Source organism: Eptesicus fuscus, chromosome 7, assembly GCF_027574615.1.
Source record: "Eptesicus fuscus isolate TK198812 chromosome 7, DD_ASM_mEF_20220401, whole genome shotgun sequence".
NCBI lineage: Eukaryota > Metazoa > Chordata > Mammalia > Chiroptera > Vespertilionidae > Eptesicus > Eptesicus fuscus.
In genome coordinates, this window is record NC_072479.1 from 57861343 (window position 1) to 57877809 (window position 16467).

Genomic DNA, 16467 nt, shown 5'->3' on the forward strand with positions numbered 1-16467 from the left:
TCCCAGGCTGAAGAAGATGAGAGAGGACAACTAAATGCAGCATGTAACTCTGAAATGGAATCCTTTGTTATAAAGGATATTGCTGGGACCCATTGGAAAAACTTGAAGGGGCCTGAGAATTAAATGGCTGCAATGAGTCCATGTTAATTTCCTGACTCGGATGGTTAAATCAAGGTTCTGTGGGAGAATGCACTTGTCCATAAAAACACACACACTAAAGTATTCGGGTGTGTCAGCAACTTACTCTCAATAAAAAAAAAAGTGTATACTATACTTGAAACTTCCCAGTATGATTGTTTTAAAAAAAAAACCACCTTATAAACCTACTGTTGTGTTCAATTGGTTGCAAAAAAGGCAAGAAAAGAATCATGAAAAACAATACAAAAGCTGTGTAAGTCACATAGCTGTCCTGGGCTTCCACTTCCTCTAGAAAACACGGGGGTTGGATTGAATTATCTGTAAGGTTCCTTCTATGATTAGAGTTTTCTTGTGGGGAGGGCAGAAGAGGCAGGGATTATAGATTTACAGAAGCCTGTTCTCATCTTCCCTCAGAAACACCCATCTGCACCTCTACAGACAGACACACCTAACCACTGTCCCATTCCCACAATAAGACAAGGTTGTGCTCACATCTGGCTAGTGTCACCTTTTCTTGCCCTCTTTTTCTCGGGTTTTTATCAAAGACTCTGCCCAAATCTCCAAGCCTGTGAAAGTTCTCCTACTGAGTTACACTAATACAGTTCCTAAGATTTATAGGGGACTTTCCATGATTCCAAAAACTTTGGTTTAAGTTCTCATTGTATCCTCCCACCCACTGATGGATGACATGGTATTAGCCTCATTTTATAGATCTACAACATTTCTGGACAGAAATTAATGGCTGATTTAAGGTTAAACAGTATCATACAGGAATCAAAACCCAAACCTTCTGACTTCTAATTCTGTGTTCTTTCTGCCAAACTCGGCACGTGTATTAACTGGCAGAAAAGTGTATTTTTGAGCTTATGTTATTATTCAGAAAACACTCATAATGCAAGTTTTCCCGAGGTCCAGCACATATCCAACTGCCTCATTTGGCACTGTCACTCTGAATAAATAGACAGCTCATTCTGAATACATGCAAATTTAAAACTCCAAACCTGTGCCTTCCTCAGTCATGCCATTTTCCCTGCAGTAACTAACCCCCTAAGTCTAGGCATTATTCTTCATTTCTTTCCCGTCACCCTCACATGTAACCCGTCAGCCAGTCCAAAGCATTCTGACCATGCACTACTCTCCATCCCCATTGCTAACTGTACCCTACTTTCTCTCTTGAAACCCCACCCCACCCAGTGCTTGCTTATTGTAGAACCTGGTTCTGGTTAGTGTGCCTCATGGAGTCCCTAAACATTACGACCTTCTCTCATCTCCTCTTTCTTCACCAATGGTTCTGGGCCAAGTCTTCTGAATGCTCACAACTGTAATTTAGGTGTGGCCCTAAGTCTCTTCAGGTTTTTAAGAAAGGGAAAAATCATGTTATTTGCTGGTTTGAGGGCCATTCTGCTGGTAATAGGTGAAAAGGTCTCTCAAACTCCCTTGGAAACTGAGAACCTGTTCTGTAAAAAGCAAGTAAAAGGAAAGACTTTGAGGGAAAAAAATGCTATAAGGAAAACAACAGCAGCAGCACCAACAACCAACAAAATCCATCAAGTCATATTTCTTATTATTTAACTCAGGGCTAATAAAATAAAACTTGTATCTATATAATATTGTTGACTGACTCAACATTCTGCTTGATGGCCAAGCCCCTGGGCCAGCCAGTTATACAGCAAGCTCACCCGAGGCACCTTTCAGAGCCAGTGACCACATTTCCTGGACAGCTAGTTCAAGCCTACGGGTATTTCAGCCCTGGCCAGTTGCTCAGTGGTTAGAGCGTTGGCCCTCAGGTCAATTCCCCGTCAAGGGCATGTACCTCAGTTGCAGGTTCAATCCCGGCCCTGGTCTGGGCATGAGTGGGAGGCAATCAACCCATGTTAGAAACATCTAACACATCAATGTTTCTCTTCTCCGTCTCCACTCCCACATACCCTCCCCACTCCCTCGGTCCCTTCCACTCTCTGTAAAACTCAATGGAAAAAATATCCTCACTCCTCAGGTAAGGATTAAAAACAAACAAACAAACAAACAAAAAACAACTATGGGTATTTCATCAGGCTGCGTATGAGTTCACATCAGGATTGAGCTAACCTAGACATGGAAACTGGAAAGACCACAGAATCATCTTGGGTGTGTACCAGGGAACTCAATGGGCTCAAAGGATCGCTTTCACCACATGTGTTTTCAGAGACAGACAGAGAAAGAGACAAAGAGTGAGACAGAGGTGAAGGGAGGGAAGGATAGGGAGAGGGAGGGTGAGGAGTTGGAGGAGAGGAAGAGGAAGGGTGAGGAAGGCAGGAATGGAGGGGAAAAAAACAAATACCAGGCAGAGATTATGCTCAAATTAAATGGTAACAACTAGATTAGACATGCCTATTCTGCAACTCCTAAAGAATAAAGAGATGACCTAGAGCCTCGGTTTGCTGCTCTGTTGACTAATGAGTTTGCTGACCACTGACCTAGACTCTCGATTCCAATAATTACAGGTTATTGTTGTTCCTTGTGATTAAGACCCTATCCAGTGGTCAGCAAACTCATTAGTCAACAGAGCGGCAAACCGCGGCTTGAGAGCCGCATGTGGCTCACGAGCAGCAGTTTGCCGACCACTGACCTAGAGGATTCTTTCCAACTAATTCTTTACTATCTATAAAAATTCAATCAACTCTAATTTTTGTACCAAAGAAGTAAAACAGATAATCCCCAAATCACAACTACTTGACCTCAGAATCCATTGTGTAATCTATTTTTTTTAAAAGTGTATATTATCTTCTAATTAATATCATAAATGAAATATAAGACTTAAGCTAACATTAAAATAAATTTGGCACAGATCAACTAATGAAAACTGGATGACAGCCCGGAAGTTGGACTGGAGAGGAAACCAGCCCAGAGTTAAAAATGTCCCCTAGCCAGTCCCCATCTGGGTATGACTATGACAGTGCAGGCCAATTTGCAGTTACACTGAATGCACTAAAAGCGCCCCCTATGCTGTGGTGTTGTCACTGAGGGCGAGAGGGGAAGGCTGGACCAATGCAGGAATCAGTGTGAGAAGAAGGACGGCTACTGAAGCCTGTGCCATGCCTGTGCCGAGCCTCCCCTTCTGTCACCACAGCTGGCTTTGTGCCGGCAGCTCCGAAAGGAAAGGACGGCTTCTCAATTCTGCGGGAGGAGGAAGCAGCCCAGGGGTCACAATAGTGAGCAGAAGCGGCTGGGACCCACGGCCTATGTGGGAGCATTTGTCTTCCAATGAACTATTACTTTCTCTTCAACTAAACCCCCGCTTTCAGTAACAGAAAAACACGTCCTACAGGCAACACATGCTCAGATCACAAATTTGGGAGATGGCGCTCCATCTTACCAGATTTCCCACAGACAAGACGTGTTCGAATTGTGGCGTCATAGGATGGTGCTCCATCGCCATGAACAGTGTATTCAGGACGATGCAGATGGTGATGGCCAAGTCCACAAAGGGGTCCATAACGATCAAGTTCACAATCTCTTTCAGTTTTATCCAGTAGGGGTGACACTCCCAGATGAGGAAAGTATTGGCGAATTTATACCAGCACGGCGGGCACTTCCTCTGGGACTCTTCCAGCTCTGCAGGGAGTAGAGAACAAAGGTGGCCCCTCGATCAGTGTGGGGACAAAGGAGATAGCTGCGGATCCTCCCCGGCATCATCGCTGCTGATCCGGGAGGACACAGCGCAGACTCTCCCTGTGTCCCTCCGCTTTCCTTCTCAAAGGCAGAGAGGAGGCAGGATCAGTACCAGGTCACTTCCCTGTTAATGATGATGATCTAGTTATAAACAAAACTCAGCCCGTCTGCTCTGGGAGCACAGCAGAGCCGTCAGGAGCTGAGCCTCTGGAATCTCAACAGGCTTCAACACTAACTGTGGGAACTTGAGCGAGCGACTCCAATTTCCTGTGAGAATTAAGTGAGCTAAAATAAAGTGCCTCAGAAGACCCTAGAGCAATGATTTTCATCCCATGGCACACATAAGCCAATTACTAAAATTCTGTGGTACACCAAATGATATATATTTTTCTGATCTGATAAAAAAAAAAAAGGTAACTGATCACACTGGACAGTTATCATTGTGCTGGCTGTTGTCATTTTTTAATTTGACAATCTCAGGGAAAAGAGGTCAGTGCCCTGATTAAACAGCTAGAGAATGCATGTTTTAAAAATTCTTGCGGTGCACCAGCGTGCCATAGCTGCCCTAGCATATACTAAGTGCTGCTGAAATATTCGCTATGGTTATTAACTTTACAGCAGAATCAGCATCGTCAAACAAGCCACCATGTGTTCTTACGTTTTCAAAGAAGCATAAGTCAGTGAGTTCACAATTCATAATCCAGTTAGAAATGTTGTTACATTCCTTTTCCCTTTTCTCCCTTCCTTCCCCGTTCTCATCTCTCCTCGCTCTTCCTTCCTCGTCCTCTCTCACCCTTTCCCGCGTTCATCCTTTCCTTCTTGCTTCATCTTCTTCCCCTCCCCTTCCCTTGGTCTCTTTCTTCTTTCCCTTTTCTTCCTCTCCTTCGTTGTCTTATCCCCCTCTTTCTGTCTGTCTCTTTTTGAAACAGAACCTGTTTTCTCCCAAACAAGATTTTATGTAAGCCCCAATAGGTGAAATACATAAACCAGGAATTGCTCTAGTTGAGACAAGAAGAGGAGCTTGGAGCCAGCCCAATGGACTTATTCCTTTCCTGAGGGACTTCCCCAATCCTAGGACTCTGATAAACACAGTCTGAAAATCATTGGACTAGATGATCTCTAAGGTCGTTTACAAAGCCAAGATCAAAAAGGATGCTTAGACCCGAAAGGCAGAGAGCCATTCAGCTGGCAGCCACAACCCCCGGGCACGAGGCCCTCCAGAACAAAGCTCTCCTCAAACTGAGTGTGAAACAGGACAGCTAGGATTCCCGAAGTCCGAGGATCTTGATCTAGGAGAATGTTAGGAGATGCAACTTCGCAAACCTGTCAGCATGACGATCCTCAGAGGCACGGTACTGGTTCTAGAGGGTTGGCTATAATGGCACCCCCCACCCCTGCCCAATTCTTCTGACAAAACCCAATCATTCGTGGAATAAAGGAAAGTTTCCCAACGTTTCACCACCAACAAGATGGAAACCCTCAGGCTACTGTCCCTGTTCCAACCAGTTGGATGGTGCCGTGGTGATGGCTTTATTTTAGATGGGGGGCTTCGGTTGGGCTTCTGATTGGCTCCCTGGTTGCTAAGAAAATGGTTGCCTTGGTTTTTCAGATGTAAGGGCCACAGTAAGCGCCATGTGGGAGTCTGCGTGGGAAAGGAAGTCTGTGAAGAAAATTTGCTTTGGCGTCTTCCTCACAGAACTCCCTCCGTTTCCAAGGTAAATTTAGTTTTCTTCCCCCCTCCTAAAAAAATAAAATAAAATGAAAAGGTTCTCTTATTTCCATAAATTCTTGTAGTACATATTTGGAAATCTGGTTCCGTTTCTTTTTTTACCTCCACCCATCTCCAAATGTCTGCTGCTCACCAGCACAGCACACATGTGGAGGTTGAAGCAGCTACTGTTCACATTTCTGACAGTTGACACAATTGTAATGTTTTATAATGAACTAAAGGCCCGGTGCATGAAATTTGTGCCTGGCCAGCAATCAGGGCCTATTGGGGCCGGGCCAGCTGGGGCCTACTGGCTGCCGCTGGGGACTACCAGCTGCTAGACAGGGCCTGCCAGATGGGGGGAGGGACTGGGGGAGGTTGGCTGTGGGAGCACACTGACAACCAGGGGACAACTCCTGCATTGAGCGTATGCCCCCTGGTGGTCAGTGCACATCATAGCGACTGGTCAACTGGTTGTTCCAGTCATAACGGTTGCTTAGGCTTTTATATACAGTATATAGACTAGGCTCCAAGTCTTTACCAGACAGCAAAGAGGGGTTTCTCTGCCCTGTGGGTCACCAAGAAGATTCCTAGAGGGATACGAGATATCTCTTAACCACCTTTACTGAGCAAAGGGTAGATCTTCAGGATTTTTTTCATTTCACCAAAAGTAAGACAGTGTAGAGTGTTAGGAACTAAAAAAGTTCACTGGACGAATAGGAAGTGTATAAAGCAACTCACAACTTTGCAAACTTACTGGCCTCACGTGCCTGGAATAGGGGAAGTAACTGATTTGGGGGGATGGGTTAACGTGGGGATGAGATGTCCAAAGGTTTGTGGGGTTTCCTTACTTTGCTTCCGAATGTTTTCAGAGAGGGTACTGCAGGTCTCAACTTCAGGGCTACTGGGAATTGTTTCCAGAGAGGGCCTCATAATTCCACCGAGATGGTGGCATTGGCAGACCATGAGGTTTCTGAAGGCAGGGGCTTCTCTCAATTTAATTCAACAACGTTTATGCACCTATAGTTCGTGAGGCACTGGGAAAACGCTGATGAACGCGAGTCCCCATCCTCACAGAGCTTACCATTGCACCGGAAAGGCAGAGAGATGCCAGAGAAGTGACTGTGCTGACACCTGATGTTTGTCAGTTGAATAAAAGAATGAGTAAGAATGCCCTAGCTGGCTGGGCTCAGTGGAGAGAGCGTCAGCCTGCAGACTGAAGGGTCCCGGGTTCAATTCCGGTCAAGGGCACATACCCAGGTTGCGGGCTCGATCCCCAGTAGGGGGCGTGCAGGAGGCAGCCGATCAATGATTCTCTCTCATCATTGATGTTTCTATCTCTCCTTCCCTCTCCCTTCCTCTCTGAAGTCTATCTATCTATCTATCTATCTATCTATCTATCTATCTATATAAAAGGCTAATATGCAAAGTGTCCCCTCAGGAGTTCGACCACTCGCTGTGATGTGTGCTGACCACCAGGGGGCAGCGCGGAATGAAGAAAGGCCCTGGTTGGTAGCCGGGGAAGGAAGGCCCCAGCCAGCAGCCGGCAGCCTGAAGGCCCCAATTGGCCCTGATTGCTGGCCAGGCCTAGGGACCGTATCCGTGCAAGAATTACATGCACCGGGCTTCTAGTAAATAAAAAAAAAAAAAAAGAAATAAATAAAAATATAATAATATATAATATATATATATGAATGAATAAGTCATTTGTGGCAGCAATAGCTACAGCCAGCTACCTCTATAGGGGAGTGTTTCAAACTGTTTAACCCGAGAATAAATAATGCCAAGTACCATCACTACGTCCTCATTCTTACGTCACCTACTCTCTCCCCTTCCTTCTCCCAGGGCTTTTCTGCTTTGAGAAGTGAAACTACACTACTCTCTGCCTACACCCCACCTCCAGGCCTTTGAAATATCCCCAAAGCTGATGGCTCCCCTGAATGAATTCTGCTGAGTTTATTGGATCCTGGTGAGCATGTCGGCAGCAGGATAGGGGTGAGGCAGAGCAGGCAGGACTCTCTCATTATTTACAGAATTCTGGAATTCTCCACTGTGGTTTTAGTTATTAAAAACAATTTTTTTAATCCTCATCTGAGGATATTTTTTTTTCCATTGATTTGAGAGAGAGAGAGAGAGAGACAGAGACAGAGACACAGACAGAGAGGGAAAGATAGAGAGAAATATTGATGTGAGAGAAACACATCTATTGGTTGCCTACTGCACATGCCCTGACCAGAGCCCAGGCCAGGGAGGAGCCTGCAACCGAGGTACTAGGTACGTACCCTTGACTGGAATCGAACCCGGGACCCTTTGGTCCGCAGGCCAATGCTCTATCCACTGAGCCAAACCCCTAGGGCTCCACTGTGGTTTTAAACCATTAGGTAGGTAGGCGCCTGTTTCTTTTATTTTAAATAATAATAATTTAAATACTTGGATTAAAATGTCAGGGCTTCCTAACTGAAGGTCTGAAAAGCAGGAACAATTATTCATTCAATGCTAGCTTTTCACATTGTAGCGATCTAGCAACCATTAGTCCAGAGGGACCAGCAGTCAAACAGGAATGATCTTTCTTAAGGTCCGTAATTCCCTCTTCACATTACTCAGCTCCAGCCACTCATCGTTCTTTGCTTATAGCAGCTGTCTCATCAGTTTTAACAAAGGGAGTCAAATACTAGGAGAGGGGATAGGAGGAATGTTTGAGCAGGAAAAGGCAGTGAAGGTAAAAGTGATGTGAACTTCAGGGCTTAGAACTGAAATGGCCTCTTACCCAGGAACACAACTACAGTCATCTCCTCTGAGCTACCCTTGCATCTATTTTTTTTCTTTAATTCTCACCCAAGGATATTTTTTCTATTGGTATGTTTTTTAAAAGAGTGAATGGAAAAGAGGGGGAGAGGAGGAGGAGGAAAAGGAGGGGGAGGGGGAGGAGAAGGAGGAGGAAGAAAGAGAGAGAGAGAGAGAGAGAGGAAGAGAGAGGGAGAGAAACATCGATGTGAGAGAGACACAACCATTGGTTGTCTCCCGCACCCGAGCAGGGTGGGGGAACGAACCTGCAGCTCAGATACAAACCAGTGACCCTTCAGTGTGTGGGCTGATACTCTACCACTGGCACACTGGCCAGGGTTGTCGCTGTTTATTATTATTATTATTGTTATTATTATTATTATTATTATTATTTTATGTGTGTGCTGGTGGGCGGAGAATGAGTAGAGCAGAACAGAAAGATGAAGAAGAGGAGAGGGAGAAGAGGAAGATCAGGGAGTAGAGAAAGGCAGTGAAGCTCCAATGATTTAGATCTAACTCAGTACAGGGACAAAAGTACTGGGTCTCCAGCAGAAACCCTGCCACACCAACACTCCCCACCACTCCAAGCTCAGCAAGATTCCGTTCAACAAGCATTTCTGAGCATCTACTTCTGCCAAGCCCTGTGCTAGGTCACCGAGGTAATCAATAAAAAACTGCTGCGTTGCTTCGATAGTTCTCCTGCTCTGAATGTCTTTGCCAATAAAATACGCCTGTTAGAGGTTGTTCGTTTTCTTTCTCAGCTGCCATAGATACTCAGATAAATCTTGTTTTGGTGTTCAAGTGAAGAATAAAATTAGCCAAGGTTCTTACACTAGTGTTTCTTATCTTGAAATTGTTATGATCTGGAGTTATCACCTGCAACCTTAAGTATAAACTACAAAGAGCTTAAATATGTTCCGTCGGCAAGGACCCGGATGGGATGGAAAGAAAACAGGAATAACTGAAGTTGTTCAGTGGCTGAAAGCAGTTCATTCAGTATTGTTTTTACCTGATACGTTCTCCAGATTAGGCAGGGAAAAGTGTAACTCCTTGCCCATATGTGCGGATGTAAACACTTCAAGGAAGATCCTTTCTAGGAATTCTCCCTTCACCGCAGACACCCCTGCCCAACACACACACACACACACACACACACACTCACTCATAAAGTGGTGCTGGTCTTAAATGACTCCATGACTCAAAAAATAACTTGTCTCAAGGACACCAGGATCATTTTGAGTCCCCTGATATCAGGGACTCTGGCTATTGTTTGGTTAGTCTGGTGTTTGAACTCTGAAGGAAGGCAATTTGAAGCCTCAAGAATAGTCTGAAACAGAATGGATAAAGAAGTTGTGGTACATATACATACAATGGAATATTACTCAACCATAATAAAGAAGGAAATCTTGCCATCTGCAACAAAATGGATGGATCTTAAGCGTGTTATACTAAGTGAAAGAAACCAGACAAAGACAAATACCATATATTTCCACTTATATGTGGACTCTAAAGAACCAAATAAATGAATAAACAAAACAGAAACAAACTCATAGGTACCTAAAACCAACTGATGGTTGCTGGATGGGACTGGGGTTGGGGCACTGAGTGAAAAAAGATGAAGGGATTGAGAAGTACAAAGTGCCAGTTCTAAACACAGTCAGGGGGATGTAAGGACAGCATAGGGAGTATAGTCAGTAAGTTGAAATAACTAAGTATGGTGTCAGATGGGTACTAGACTTATCAGGTGATCACTTTGTACGTTACGTAAAGTCTAATCACCATGTAGTATAACTGAAACTAATATTGTATGTCAACTGTAATTGAAAAAAAAAAAAAAGTTGGATCTATCACGGGACAAGTCAATTAAATCACCATGAATCAAATGAAGAAGATTCATACAGAATCAATCAGAATCTTGTGAGAGAAAACTTCGCCACTGAATCTGCCTCTAAAGAAAGCAAGAGGAGCCTGGGATGCAGACCACAGTTGGACAGAAAGCTGCACTTGCTGGGGACGGTGGGAACGGGAGCTTCCTCGGGTGCTCCTGAGCATGCCCAGTGTCATGGAGGAGCCCCCTAATGCTGAGGTCGCGCACTGACAGCAACATCACTGCAGGCATGCTGCAATTCAACTGCGGCTGCTCTTTCGGTGGCACAGTGCTGGAGAAGAGGGGTTTCAGCGTATCTGTTCACACATCGAATGTATTTATGGCTACATGAGGGTGCTTGAAGAGAGGCAGAATTAGGCGCAATCAAAATGCACAGAACATTCATCCTTAAGGGAACACCACAAGCGTTGTAAGTAGCTGAAAAGGAAAAGAAGAAGGTATGTTTTGGGGTGAGGGGGTTCCATCATCCTTTATCTTCACAGTTCTTCAGTCTATATTCCTTTATGCCTTACATCACCCCACTGGCTCCTCGTGATGACAATTACAGAGACTTCTTCAGATCTTCTAGCTCACACTTATGTCACGCCTTCATACTTAGTATCTGTCTGTGCACAATGCTGGCAGCAGCTCTGAAGTCCTTATTGGATTCTCTGCATGCAGATTTGGGATGCTGGTTTCTAGGACCAGCACACTATTCCTAAAGCTTAGAGGCAATTTTTGCAAAACTCAGACCAAGGGACAGGCATTATACTTATCAAGCACACTACATATTTGTATCTCAGCAGCTTGGACTGACATCACAGGGCACATACCTTCTACTAGTGTATTTGTAACAACACTCAGTATACTGTTTATCCTGTCCTTCCGCCCATAGGAGGCCAGCTGCTCCATGGAAACTAAGAGTGATCCAGGACCTTTCTTCTTAATTTCCACTTCAGTTGTACCCTGAAAAAAAAAAAAAAAAAAAAAAAAAGCAAATGGGTGAGTAAAGTCTTATAAGCATTCAGGCTGGGCCTTACCAGATCAATAATCCAGACTGTGAGCAGAAACATATGCTCTTCCTTAAGTTTTTCACCTTAATCCTACAATCAATCCTATTGACATCAAGAAGAAGAATGCTATAAGTTGGCCACAGACCATCCTTACTTCTATAGATGACAAGACCAAGTCATTTAAGTTTGTACAAATCTACAATGAACCCGAGTCTGGCTGGGACCCAAATACCTCATCTGCTTAATTCCAAACATAGAATAGAAAGACCAGGTCCCCTGGGGCAATGCCATCAGAAGCAGACCCTGACTTTTCCTGTCCTAGTCTCGTATCCGCAGCATTTGACTAGAACTGGCCCACATCGTAGAGTAAGTCATTGGAAATTTCATTAAAGGGCCATGTCCCTAATCACACGGACAGTTACAAATATTGTTTCCTCCACGTGTAGCAGCACCATCACTCTACCAAACTGTTGCTTCCAAACGCCAAATCTGGGCCTAACTGAATGTTAGCAAGTTCTGCCCCAAATCTCCTCCAAGCCACTGTAAAGAAGCATGGTAAGGTTTAGCTGGTTTAATTAGATATATTGCATCATATGTGTTTATCTTGCCTTTTTAAAATTTTAGTTTATGAGTTAGCCTGCATGCAAATCCCCAACCAAAGAAAAAGGGCAGAAAGTACCATTATATTGTTATACAAAATATTTTTGCATGCTCCATAGTGGTCACTATCCCACTGGCTCCTCACGATGTCAATTAGATTACAGTAGATGGTTTCTTCATATTCCTTGCTTGTGTTCTTTGGGCCAACCTGAATATTCTACATCAGACCAGGCTCGATGGGATGGCTTAAAACCTAGCTTTCTAGTAACCATGTTGTCCACTTTAACACGTTATCAACCTAAAGTTGGCTGCCCCCTCCACGGTGAGGATCAGAGGGCAGAGAAAGGCACCATCACCGAAGGCCAGGGAAGAGACATGACTGTATGAGCTAGAGAAGTATCTGTCTGATCCGTACCAGAATGATCCTACCAGTTTTAAAAAGAAAATAATGATCTCCGGAGAGGTACATCAGAAAGCCTTTCTGTTCTTATATGTTCAGATTTTAAGAACCATACAGAAGAAAATTTCTGGCAGATTATAATTTATCTCATCACAATGTTTCATCAAATTTTCACTGATTCAGACATCTGGTTCACCTTACAGTTTTGTTTGGTAGAACTGCAGAAGAAATAGAAAGGAAAAAGCACTATTTCCTTGGCAATTCCTGGCTCATTATTTACAAACATCTGAATATGTAAGAATGACTTGTTAACCCTTGCCTCAGGTCATATGAGGTATATTTCTTTGAGAAGCCACTTTTGGTTAAAATTCATGACATCTAATAAATCAGATAAACTACTACATTTTAAAAGTGACAATCATCTAAAAATGAACAAAGAAAGACCCCATTCAATGCACACTCTTATTTCTGGCATTTACTGAATCTCGACTTTTATGAATTGCACCTTCTGCAAATTTGTAGTACATGTTATGTAATCTTAATACTGATCCCTAAGATACGGTATGATCTAATAGACCAGCTGATACTTCAAGGAAGGATGAAATTGCATTTAATGTAGCTCTGATACTAACTATATCTTAATATTTTCTGGTCTTGCTGGATATAACAAGATATAAAGTCTTCAGGCTTTAATCGCAATAATCTTAAAAACAAAATTAATGAAAATGCTATCTAAGAATTATCATTTCATGATTTTTAAAAAATTACAAAAAATATAAATACCAAGAAACGAATCTAGAAAAGATATACAAATCCCCTACAACAAACCATTCAACATTGCTGAAACTTGAGAAGAGTTAAATAAGTGAAGAAATATACTCCTAGATTGGAATACTCAATATAATTAAGATGTTCATTCTTCCCAAATTGACCTCTAGATTCAATGCAAACAGTATCAAAATTCTCCACTTTTTGGAAGAGATCAACAAAATGATTCTAAAATATATAAAGACATACAAAGGATCTAGAATAGGAAAAGCTTTTAAAATATTATCTAGAATAGCAAAATAATCTCTTAAAAGATTATTTAATAATATTTTAAAATATTTTTTATTTGGAGGGCTTACACTGTCTCATTTCAAGAGTAATAAAGTTACAATAATTAAGAAAAATGTAGTATTGGTATAAGCATAAATAAGTAGATCAAAGGAATAGAAATAGAATACAGAAATAGGCCCTCACCTACTACATCAATCGATTTCAACCAAGGAGTCAAATCAATTCAATGGAGATAGGGAAGTCTTTTTAACAAATGGTACTAGAAAACTGGATATCCACCCAGGTCCACTCCTATGTAGTTCCATACACAAAAACTAATTTTAGCTGAATCAGAGACCTGAATGTAAAACCCAGAACTATAAAGCTTATAGAAGGAAAATATCTTCACAATCTTAGGGACTGGCAAAGACTCCTCAGACAGATGCAAAAAAACTATCATAAAAGGGAAAAAAACTGATACTTTGGTTGGACTTCATCAAAATTAAAAATTTATATAAATGATAAAGGATTTATATCCATAGCATATACAAAGCTAATAAATCAATAATAAAAAGAACAGCTCAGTTAAAATGGGCAAAATATTTGAATAAGCAATTAACAAAAGAAGATACAAGAAGCCAATAAGCACATGAAAAAATGCTCATCATCATGGAAATGAAAATTGAAAGGACAATAAGATCGGATTTTATACTCACGAAGATGCTAAAATCAAAGATTAACACAACCACATATTGGCTAGGATGTGGAGCAACTGGAACTCTAACACACTGTTAATAGAAGTATAAAAGAATGATGTAACTATTTTGGAGAGTCGTTTGGCAGTTTCTCATGAAGTTAAACATACATTCACCATATGACCCCAAAATTTCACTGAGTTGAAATCTATCCAATATAAATGAAAACACTTATCTACAAAAAGAATTATACAAGGATGCTCTTGGCAAGCTTATTCGTGCTACTGAAAACTGGGAATACAAGAAAGCCCATTAATAGGTAAATGGACAAACAAATTGGGATATATTTATACAATGAAATACCACTCATCAATAACAAGGAATGAACTACTGATACACAAAACAACATGGATGTATCTCTAAAACATCGTTTTGAGTGAAAGAAGCCAAATAAAAAGTTCATATTGTATGAGTCCACAAGAATGAAAGAAAACTAATGGTGATATGAGTCAGAAGCAGTTGTCTGGAAGGGGGAGGGGCTTGATTAGAAAGGAGTATGAGGGTGCTCTCTGGGAGAATTCTGTGGTAAAGAGGGCTTCGGGGATAACCCTCAACTGGTCAGAGAGCTCATTCTGCACCTTGGTTTCACCCACAACTCTGGTAACTCTTGGGCGAGGGTTACCCATTGTACTAACGCAATACTGATGACAGAGAATTCCTTTGAAAAGGAACATGGAATGCAGAGTGTGTGAATATGTATAAAATGTATCTGTATTTTGGAAATAAGCAAAGGACAACTAAACAAGAAAGACACAGGTTTTTTATGCTGTCTGACACAGTGAGGGAGACCGCCAACAACACGTGTGTTTTCGCACACTCAAAAGCAGGCAACGGAATCGGAAGGCGTCCTAGTGGGAGCCTGAAGGCTTCAGGTATGCCCTGATGAAAGGCTGTGGGCCTGGGGCAGCTGAGGCAGGATGCCTAGAAGCTGGGCCCCCATGTGCTTTGTTAGGGGTGCACATCTGGCTTCCTTTGGTCGGTCCTACGTTGGCACAGGGACAAATGTTAGGGAAGTTGTCCGTTATTAATCAAGTCGTGGCCATTTGGGGCTGATTGCTATAGAAGTTATTGTTTAGCTTCCTGGATTGTCATTAGATATAGAACTTTGGCTTCTTATAAGTCTGAGTGAAAGCAGGCTGGCTTCCGGGGCTGTTTATTGTAGATAGGGGGTTGGTTTCTTGGGCAGGTTGTGGGTGAAAGTTCTATTTTTATACTGTGATTGGGCCATTGTCGGTTTGTACATGCCATCGCTCAGTACTCATCAATCAGACTGGTTAGTGGAGAGAGAGAGAGAGTGCAAACATATTCACCACTGTTAACTGCTTACGACGATATAAATTAAAGCTGCCTACAAAGAACATTACACAAAAGTGCTAAGCGGAAGTGGGGAGGGTGGATAAGAGAGCAGTCAGAGAAAAATACATTTTACTACTAAGAAAGTCTAATCTGTTAAAATCAGGGTACAAAGAATACCAAGATGGGCGGGTAGTTCCAGGAACTCCCTCCTTCCTAGGTGAGGTTTTCAAAATTGGGACTGAAAGTCCAGGTCCTTGGATATTGTTCCTTTCTTTTCAGTTTTAAAAAATTTGAGTTAAAATGCACATAACATAAAATTCAACATGTGAACCACTTTAAAGTGTACAACTCAGTGGCTTTTACAATGTTGTACAACCATCACTATAATCTGATTCCAGAACATTTCCATCACACCAAGGAGAAACGTGGTACCTGTTAGCAGACAATCCCAATCCCCACCTCTACCCGGCCCCTTGCAAGCAATAATCTGCTTTCTGTCTCTATGGATTTGCCTCTTTAAACATTTCATATAAATGGGATCATAGGACATGTGGCCTTCTGTGCCTGGCTTCTTTCAGTTAGCATAATGCTCTTCAAGGCCCATCCGTGCTGTAGCACATACCAATCCTTCCTTCCTTTTTATGGCTCAGTCATATCCCATTGTAGCAATGTATCACATTTTGTTTATCCACCCATCAGTTGGTGGGCACTTGGGTTGTTGCTACTCTTTGGCTATTAAGAATAATAATTTTATAAATATTTATGTATAAGTTTTTGTGTAAACTCCTGTTTTCAATTTTCCTGGGTATATCTCTAGGAGTAGAATTGCTGGATCATATGGTAACTTTATGTTTAAATTTATTTATTTATTTTTTTGAGTAACTGCCAAACTATATTCTGAGGTGGCTGCACCATTTTACATTCCCTCCAACAACATGGGCTATTGTTTCTCGAGTCAGACTACAGCCAAGTGAAGGGAAGAAAACCTGCAGCAGACACCCTCCTACGTAAAGAAAGCATCTTCACAGCCACCTTCCACCCAGAATCTGCTCGGGATTCTGTGAGGTTTACCTCTGCTTTTGGTCCAGCTGCCTGATTCTCTCACCTAGGATGAGACCCAAGGACCAGAGGAAAGATCACACGCACTTTCCCATCCTCTTCCCTCTCCTTTCAGGTTCTGTGTTTGGTAAATGGAGGTGTATACATACGTTTTCTTT

General features: G+C 42.4%; 1 protein-coding gene across 1 annotated transcript in view; it reads right to left on the minus strand.

Moving 5' to 3' along the window:
• Positions 1-16467, minus strand: part of SCN8A (sodium voltage-gated channel alpha subunit 8) — a 121421-nt gene that overhangs the window by 43549 nt on the left and 61405 nt on the right. The window contains exons 12-13 of the mRNA XM_054719070.1: positions 10982-11114; positions 3494-3732 (exon numbers count right to left, since the gene is read on the minus strand). Of these exons, the coding sequence (XP_054575045.1) occupies positions 3494-3732; positions 10982-11114 (372 nt within the window). The remainder of the gene's footprint in view (positions 1-3493; positions 3733-10981; positions 11115-16467) is intronic.